At 46.6% G+C, this 9,947-nt stretch overlaps 1 protein-coding gene across 1 annotated transcript; it reads left to right on the top strand.

The window, feature by feature from the left end:
* The first annotated feature begins 364 nt into the window (after positions 1–364).
* LOC118213116 (glutamine synthetase-like) lies at positions 365–9,014 on the top strand. The gene is made up of 7 exons (XM_035391814.1): positions 365–412; positions 2,695–2,870; positions 3,350–3,511; positions 3,913–4,059; positions 5,200–5,327; positions 7,984–8,183; positions 8,710–9,014. Exons 2-7 carry the CDS (start codon positions 2,702–2,704, stop codon positions 9,005–9,007), a joined length of 1,104 nt encoding a protein of 367 aa, XP_035247705.1. The 5' UTR covers positions 365–412; positions 2,695–2,701; the 3' UTR covers positions 9,008–9,014.
* The last annotated feature ends 933 nt before the right edge of the window (positions 9,015–9,947 follow it).

Raw genomic sequence — 9,947 nt, 5'->3', positions numbered from 1 at the left:
CAGACAACCCCAATTGCTTACAGGCTAACAAGAATTTATTTAGACAAAGTTCCGGAATTTAAAAAAAACGTGCGGTGTTCTGATGTAGACATCTGTGTGGTTTCATAGTCAGTGATCATTTAAACAGGACCAAAAATGATAAGCATGCAACGCTCATAAACAACATCTAATTGACTAATCTTTTTTTAGCTCTACAAAATTCTTTTCATTGTCAATGTCAAGTTGTTCAAGGAAAACTGCCGCTTTCACTTCGCTGCCTGACAGACATTCCATCTGGCACAGACGTCACCAACAATCCCCGTAAGGTAGGCGTACCCTTTAAAAACTGAACCAGATTACAACGCGGCAGCACAGGCAGAGAAAATATCAACACACCACTGCTGTCCTCATTGATCGGTTCTGCTGCACTCGAGTAAGTTGGCTTCAATTTTTATCATAGTGTTAAAAAAAAAGAAGTTTATTTCTTTTAGGTGCCTGGTATATTATGTCCAGCATGCTTTTCTTCACGACTTTAAAGTTTCAAAGTTTATGGATCACTTAATCTATTGATTAACCTACCATACATAGATTTCTTTTTTTAACTTTAAAGAAGTTATACATAGGGGAGCTTGCCCAGGTAAACAATCACAGCATCCCATATAGAAATTGAATTGATACACTGGAATATATTGTAAATATGTGGAATTTTAAAAAAAGTAATAAATACATTTAATATATCGGTGTAATATATTGCAATACCTGAGAAGCAGCAATAATGTGCATTTGCCCATATATTGTTACATTTTGCAGCATCTTGGTGATATATTTGAATATATTTTCAGCATATTACACTTCTGTCACAGAATGCCTCTTTATCATTCAAAGATGAAAGAAAACAAAATATCACAGAAGAGTGAAAAAAGCTAAAGAATATTGTAGCTGCCTAGCAAATAAAACAAAGCTACTGTGTTTGAAAAGGCTTGACTGCCTGTTAAAGAACTGAGGCTGGAATTTTAGAGGAAAATCTACAGAGCAGCCATTTCGCTGGATGGTCACGGAACTGGCAACAGTATTCGATAATGTAATAGCAGATGACTAATAAAATGGACATCCTTTGTGGTGGGTGAATACACACCTTACCTGTCTCTGAGCAGCATTCTTTTAATTCTCCAGAGGTTTCCTTCTGAGAAATGCCAAAACGTTCTGTAAATTAATTAAACGACTCTAATTTTCTCTTTAAAGGAAGTAGTAATTTATTCTTGTAATAGAGCTTCCCTCCCACTTCAGGTAATGCGGGTTCAACCTGATATGATACCATGAGTGACCTTGGGCCTGTATTCTAGGGGACCTGATCTAGGATTGTATTCTGCTGTCATTTTCTTGCATTGTAAAAAAAAAAAAAAAAAAGCATGGCAGCATTGTTGAAAATCATGGAAAACTGAAAAAAGGCAGAAAGCACAGTGTATTCTTTTGTAAAAAACATTGATGTCTTAAATAAATTAATATATTTAAATGACTGGAATACGGTGCACAACTGTAGCTACACTAACAATTACTTGAAGTTTCAAGAAAATCACCAGGCAGTTGCCACTAGGAACAATTATTATTATTATTATTATTATTATTATTCATTGATAGGCTGTTGCATTTAACCACAGTCCATCGCGGGAAGAAAGAGCATGATTTTTATTTATTTTTTGCCTTTAATGACAGAACCTTGTTAGAAACAGAGCATGGCAAAATTTCATTGCCAAAATAATAAAACAGGGTTACCGTGCCTCGGTTTATATTTCTTTAGAGTTTGTTTTTGCGCAACATGTTATAGCCTACATCGTGATGTTTGAGTTTTTGGTGGAGAACCTGTTGTTACCGCGACTTAAACCACAAGCCGGGACGACGCGATCGGCATCGACACTCGTGACAGTCTTGACAGGAGCTGTCAAACATGTAATTGCAGCTACTGTAACGATGATGTAATCTTTGATCTGACTGCATTCCAGAATCTGTATACATCGTCACATTGTGTTGTTCCCAGCAGTTGATTAAAATGCGTATGCCTATACAAATGTACAAACTGTAAGCCATGTGAAGGCTCACAGTTACCATCCAAAACTGCTGAAAAAGCATGGAAAGCACTAAACATGGAGGGCATCGTGGAAATGGCACACACAAAAAAAACAACAACACAAAAAACAGGGACATCCACGGAACTGCCAAAAAAAAGAAAGAAAAATCACAGAATCTTTGACACCCGCAACGTCCATGACACACAGCCATATCCATTACGCGCAAAAAAGAAGAGAGAGGCTACTCCTATCTATAAGCCTTCCTGTGCTTTATGAACATATTCCCAGGTATTCAGCATGACAAGAATGGGAAAGGTGAAGAGCTTTGAAGCTTTCAACTGTGTGAATGGTGTATTCAACATATGACTTTGATATCGGTGTTTGATATACATATCAAAACTCTCAGAATTAAATAATTTTCATGACCTCATAGACCATATTTAAGTTCAGCAAGGAACACACATATATATCTACATATTCACATATACTGTATATTGAGTACTGTGCTATTTATGCAGGTGTAGTATATACAATCCATGCACTGCCGTGTTGCTCTGCTACAATGTCAATCATTCTGACTGACCTCCTGTCACTTCTCCCCATCCCCCCTGCCCCCCCCCCACCCCCCCCCACCCCCCCCCCCCCCCAGCTCAGCCATGTCCTCCCTATCGCCCAGCTCTCAGTTGAACAAAGCCCTACTGCAGCGCTACCTGGCCCTGCCCCAGGGCAACCTGTGTCAGGTGACCTACGTCTGGATCGATGGCACCGGAGAAGGGCTGCGATGCAAGACGCGGACGCTGGAGAGCGAGCCCGCCGGCGTCGAGGGTAACCGCTTCTCGTGCGCACGCACGCACACGCGCACGCGCACGCACATTGCCCCCTTTAAGTTTGCCATTTTTTCTGTGTTATTTTTCCTTCACTTGTTTTTTTATTTTTTATTTTTTATTCTGTTTATTCATTTTCCATATTCACAGTATAACATAACATAACATAAAACCAGTGCCATAATAATAGATATTACATCTGTACATTTGACACATACTGTACATGAACACCACTTCTCCCTTCCACACCGAGATACTGTAGGTTCCACAACATCACTCTCGCCCCACAAAGTAAAAATACAGAGATAAACATGAAAAAATAAAAGTAGTTAGTGAATTAAATAGATTCCATGTAAGCCATCCATGGGTCTCCTTCACTTTTTTTGTAGTGTTTTTAATAATTTAAATCTCTTTTTGTTATCAGTCAAAATAATAACAATAATAATAATCACATTTATTTTGCCCTATCCTTATATCCAGATATCCCGGAGTGGAATTTCGACGGCTCCAGCACCTACCAGTCAAAGGGCTCCAACAGCGACATGTACCTGATCCCCGTCTGCATGTTCCGCGACCCCTTCACCCGTGACCCCAACAAGCTGGTCCTCTGTGAGGTGCTCAAGTACGACCGCGAGCCTGCAGGTACTCTCCCCCCCCCCCCCCCCCCCCCACCCCCCCAGCGTCTGCAAGTGCTTCGTTTTCGCTTTCACTTGATTTGGAGGAAATAAATTGGCCTCTTTTTCCCCAAAACCTTCATACTTTTAAGGTCGACTTTAAGGATCATTGTGGTCCTTAGATGATCTGTACAGGGCAAAGATTGTGGAAAATGAGGCCCCGGGTCTAGTAATCTAGTAATAATACTTCAGCTCATTAGACACCTTCTTCCGGATTGCTGACCATTATTACTTTACATCGTTTATTATTTTCACATTACTGTCATATTCGGAATGTCATTCTTTGTTTGCCGTAACGTGGTAACCATGTGAGAAGTTCAGCCGTCTGAAACAGCCTGCGTTACCTGCGTTACCTGCGTTGTTGTCCAGAGCACAACACGAGATTCAGCTGCAATAAAGTGATGGAGGAGACGAAGGAATTTCGGCCTTGGTTTGGGATGGAACAGGAGTACGCCCTGCTAGGGATTGACGGACACCCCTACAGCTGGCCACAGGGGGGGTTCCCAAGACCCCAGGGTGAGTAATCCTAAAATCACAACAGTTCATCTTGTGTTAGCCTGTGGAGCCACATACCATCCATTGATATGGGTGAATACTCACTGAAGTAATTCAGGTTAAGCACCTTGCTCAAGGTTAAGGGTGGTACAGTGGTTAACTTTATTCCAAATTAGGGAGAGAAAAAAAAAACAGGAAAGACTTTTTTTTTTTTTAGAGAAATCCCATTCACGTATAATTTCAAAAGTGGTCACAGCACCATGAATCATGTCTGTGTTATGAACCTGAGGCAGAGCCTTTGATCACAGCATTCTAGAGCCTGGAGAAAAACGGCGAGAAAACCAAGGTCATTATTTCATCCAGATTTTATAAAAGAAAGCACTACCTTCATTATCAATGGGGGGAAAAAAAACATGTAACCGAAAACAGATGCAGAGAGGAAGAAGATGACAGGAAAGGAAAGTGTGATTATAAAGACGTTTGTAGTGTGAGAATGCATTTCTTTTCACAGTCACTACGAGTTGTTTCTCACAGAAACTTGCTCACGCGAGTGCGTTTGCTGTCTGTCAAAAAAAAAAATGCTACTCTTATTTTCTCCAAATTTGGAACGGGCACTTAAATAGCCAGCAAATTAACGCTTAATTAGCAAGGCCCCCTCTGTCGATTCAGGGAGCACAGATGAGCCTGAGGTCTCCAAAGTCCACCAGTGCACAATGTGTGGCTTGTAGATTGCGATAGATTGGCGGCCTGGCCCCAATGCATTCTGGGATAGGCTCCAGCACCCCCCCCCCCATTTGCGACCCTGCTCAGGATAAGCGGGTATAGATAATGGATGGATGGATGGATGGATGGATGGATGGATGAAAATGGGCAGGGCAGGTATACTACTGTAGACTTTGTCTTTGTCTTTTTTGCTTTTTTTTACACTATTACCATAAAATCAGGGTCAGTGTGGCCGCTTGACTCACTGTTATGTTATTTTATGTTACTACTGTAGACTTGTCCTCTTGGCTTTTTTACACTGTTACCGTAAAAAAAATCATGGTCAGTCAGGGGGGGGGTCAATCCCAGTTTTTGATTCAGTGAGTTCAAAATCCAGTTGATGAATTGAGGAGAGCGTTGTGGCCGCCTGACTCACCCGGCTGTCCCGGGCTCTCCTAGGCCCGTACTACTGCTCTGTGGGCGCGGACAGGGCGTACGGCCGCGACGTGGTGGAGAGCCACTACAAGGCCTGCATGTACGCCGGGGTGAAGATCTACGGCACCAACGCGGAGGTCATGCCCTCTCAGGTAAACACACAGCGCGTTCCTAACCCTAACCCTAACCCTGACCCTGGCACCTGAGCACCTGTATCAGAGGTCATGCCCTCTCAGGTAAACACACAGCGCATTCCTAACCTCTAACCCTAACCCTGGTACCTGAGCACCTGTATCAGAGGTCATGCCCTCTCAGGTAAACACACAGCGCGTTCCTAACCCTAACCCTGACCCTGGCACCTGAGCACCTGTATCAGAGGTCATGCCCTCTCAGGTAAACACACAGCGCATTCCTAACCTCTAACCCTAACCCTGGTACCTGAGCACCTGTATCAGAGGTCATGCCCTCTCAGGTAAACACACAGCGCGTTCCTAACCCTAACCCTAACCCTGGCACCTGAGCGCCTGTATCAGAGGTCATGCCCTCTCAGGTAAACACACAGCGCGTTCCTAATCCTAACCCTAACCCTAACCCTGGCACCTGAGCGCCTGTATCAGAGGTCATGCCCTCTCAGGTACACACACAGCGCATTCCTAACCCTAACCCTGGCACCTGAGCACCTGTATCAGAGGTCATGCCCTCTCAGGTACACACACAGCGCGTTCCTAACCCCTAACCCTAACCCTAACCCTAGTACCTGAGCACCTGTATCAGAGGTCATGCCCTCTCAGGTAAACACACAGCGCATTCCTAACCCTAACCCTAACCCTGGCACCTGAGCACCTGTATCAGAGGTCATGCCCTCTCAGGTAAACACAGCGCGTTTCTAACCCCTTACCCTGGCACCTGAGCACCTGTATCAGAGGTCATGCCCTCTCAGGTAAACACACAGCACGTTCCTAACCCTAACCCTAACCCTAACCCTGGCACCTGAGCGCCTGTATCAGAGGTCATGCCCTCTCAGGTAAACACACAGCGCGTTCCTAACCCTAACCCTAACCCTAACCCTGGCACCTGAGTGCCTGTATCAGAGGTCATGCCCTCTCAGGTAAACACACAGCGCGTTCCTAACCCTAACCCTAACCCTGGCACCTGAGTGCCTGTATCAGAGGTCATGCCCTCTCAGGTAAACACACAGCGCGTTCCTAACCCTAACCCTAACCCTAACCCTGGCACCTGAGTGCCTGTATCAGAGGTCATGCCCTCTCAGGTAAACACACAGCGCGTTCCTAACCCTAACCCTAACCCTAACCCTGGCACCTGAGTGCCTGTATCAGAGGTCATGCCCTCTCAGGTAAGCACGCAGCGCGTTCCTAAACCTAACCCTAACCCCTAACCCTGGCACCTGAGTGCCTGTATCAGAGGTTCACTGCTCGCTTTTAAACGCTTTTCCCGTTACCGCCAAACTCGTTTAGCGGGGAAACAGTGAGCGTAGGTAGAGAACACTTTGTTTTGTTTCCAGAGGTTCACCCAAAAATTTGGTACCGCTGGCAAATAACAGCAACTGTAAAGTGGTGAACTCTTACCGAGTGCTTCTTACATAATGGCATTACATTACACAAGTGGCCGTTTGCCATAGCGTGGTTCACTGATCTGCTTCGATTACTGTACAAACCAGTTTAGAGACACGTTTTAGCATCGTCATACAGCACAGCTTACAAAATGCAGTAAAGTTTAGGTCATGAGTAGAGCTGAGTCAGGTATCACAGCATGTGCCAAATGGTGTGTGGTTTCGTTAGTATTCCCAGCCGATCTGTAACTATCTGGCAGACTACACAGACCACATGTTCAAAAGTATGTGGACACCTAACATCTAACATTTCATTCAAAATTATGGCCGTCGATGTGGAGTTGGTCCACCCTTTACTGTTGTAATAATCTCCACTCTTCTGGGAAGACGTTGTACGAGATTGGTTGGTTGGGCGTTGCTGCAGGGATTTAGTTCAATTCAGAAAGACGAGCATTAGAGAGGTCGGGCACTGATTGGGCGAATAGGCCTGGCTCGCAGTTGGCCTTCCAGCTGATCCCTAAGGTATTGGATGGGGTTAAGGTCGGGGCTCTGAGCAGGCCAGTCAAGTTCTTCCACAACTTCTTTCGAAAAAACCATGTGTGCCCGGGGGCGTTGTCATGCTGAAACAGGAAATGGTTGGGCAGCACAGAATCATCTAGAATGTCACTGTATGCAGTAGCATTACGATTTGCCCTCAGTGGAACTAAGGGGCCTAGCCCAAGCCATGAGAAACAGTCCCAGACTAAGGGGTGTCCAGATACTTTTGGTCATATAGTGTACCTGCCATTTAACATCCTGCATTGATATCAGTTTGTAAACCTTTCTTGTCCTTTTCCCCTCTCTCCTTGCATTCCTCCTTCCCTTCATGTCATCATTCCCTTTATCAGAGGCATCACTGGGGGGGTGCGGGGGGTGCGGGGGGGTCACTGGGCGACACCATCAGAGGTTTTGTGTAGCGATGCATTCAAACAGCTGATTTCTCCGATGCAGTTTACTGCCGGTTGATTTAATTATCGGTATTAATGTGACGAGAAGCTCTTCGTCATTTGAATGCATAACACGCATCCCCCCCGCCGGTTAACAACATCCAACAGCACCCCCCCCCCCCAACCCCACCCCCCCACCCCCCGTCGACAACATCGGGTGACACCAACGGTCGCCCGCGCCGGGTGTCACCAACCCTAGTGACACCACCGCCTTTTTGACATCCTGCCCTCTTCCTGTCCGTGTCCCGGTAGTGGGAGTTCCAGGTGGGCACGTGCGAGGGCATAGAGGTAGCGGACCACCTGTGGATGGCTCGCTTCCTGCTGCACCGCGTGTGTGAGGACTTTGGGGTGGTCGCCACCCTGGACCCCAAGCCCATGACGGGAGACTGGAACGGGACCGGCTGCCATACCAACTTCAGCACTAAGGCCACGAGGGAAGAGGGAGGGCTGAAGTTAGTGTGCAACTACTCTACTACACATGGAGAAACGCACGCACGCACACACACACACACACACACGCGCACACACAGCTATATCGCACATGGAGAAATACACATGCATACACACACATACACACAAAACTATACTTCAAATGGACAAATGCACACATACACACACACACAAAACTATACTAAACATGAAGAATATGCTACACATGGTGACAAATACGTATACGCATAGACAAATATGTATTGTTGCTCATGGGTATGTGTGTATATATATATATATATATATATATATATAGATATATATATTACTGCACCCAGTTTAAGTCTGAGCGTGTATGTATATACACCACGCAGACACACACTCACACACCTACATATGGACAAATATACTTACACACACACACACAGACACACCACAATATCTGTTTACGTTGACTTAATTCACTTAACGTATGTTTACTTAATTATTATTATTATTTTTTTAAATGAACGAGTTGATTTCGGGCCTCCCCCTTCTCACCCTCACCAGGCACATCGAGGAGGCCATCGAGAGGCTGGAGAAGCGCCACGCCCACCACATCCGCCGCTACGACCCGCACGGCGGCAAGGACAACAAGCGGCGGCTGACGGGCCGCCACGAGACCTCCAGCATCGAGCGCTTCTCGGCGGGCCGGGCCGACCGCGGCGCCAGCGTCCGCGTCCCCCTGCAGGTGCACCAGGACGGCCGCGGCTACCTGGAGGACCGCCGCCCCGCGTCCAACTGCGACCCGTACGTGGTGGTCGAGGCCATCGCCCGGACCTGCCTGCTGGGGGAGGACAGCGACTGAGACTGCGAGGGGGGGGGGGGGAGCGGCTGGTGGGGGGGGGGTGGGGGGTTGGGCGGTGTACTGGTGGTGGGGGGTGGGGGGGGGGGGGTGGAGGGTGTATTGATGGCGGGGGGGGGGGGGGTTGGGGGTGTGCTGATGGCAGCTGGTGGGGGGGTGGGGGGGGTTGTACGGTGTATTGGTGGCGGGGAGGGGAAGGCGACGGGCGGGGGGGTTTGACAGGGGGCAGTGACAGTACCACAGATTCTTTGGAGTCACCAGTCAAGTTATACTTCATTTGTCCTCATCCTCGAAACCTAGGAGCAGTGGGGAGACACAGTGCAGTGCCCAGGGACCAACTCTAGCTCTGAGGCCAGTGCCTTGGTCAAAGTGTGTCATACGTGTCTTTGACGTATATAAAAAACACTCAGCTATGCACGTGAGAATGTTGTCTCCCTACTTCTGAAGCCAGAGCATTCCAGTCTGTCTGGAAAGGGGTATGAGAATTGTAACCCTATCCTCTTTCGTTTTGGATTTCTTTTATGGACAGTAATGTTACAGGTATAGCATGTATAAAGATAGTGTTCATCCCTCTCCACACCGAAGCCCTCATCGAATTCAAATTCAAATAAGCTTCATTGGCATGGTAAGTGTACACTTACATTGCCAAAGCATACACTGACGTGACAAACATAACATAGTAGGCAGTAACAATTTAACTACAGTAATACATTAATCTGAGTCTCTCTGCTTCTCTGATTTGAGACTGGATGCAATGAATGCATTGTGCATAATGCCATTCATACAGACTCTATTCTCTTGGTTCAGAATGCAGCCGCACAACTTGTTGATCTGTCGGTCCCAAGCACCCTCATCGTGTCACTTCCCCCTCATCTCACCTCGCTGGCTACCTGCTGCCGCCAGCGTCCGCTTTCAAACCCCTGATGCTAGCCTGCTGGGATGC

This window comes from Anguilla anguilla, chromosome 14 (assembly GCF_013347855.1).
Source record: "Anguilla anguilla isolate fAngAng1 chromosome 14, fAngAng1.pri, whole genome shotgun sequence".
Taxonomy (NCBI): Eukaryota; Metazoa; Chordata; class Actinopteri; order Anguilliformes; family Anguillidae; genus Anguilla; species Anguilla anguilla.
Note: the sequence above shows the minus strand (reverse complement) of the source record. Positions and strands in the feature narration are given on the sequence as shown.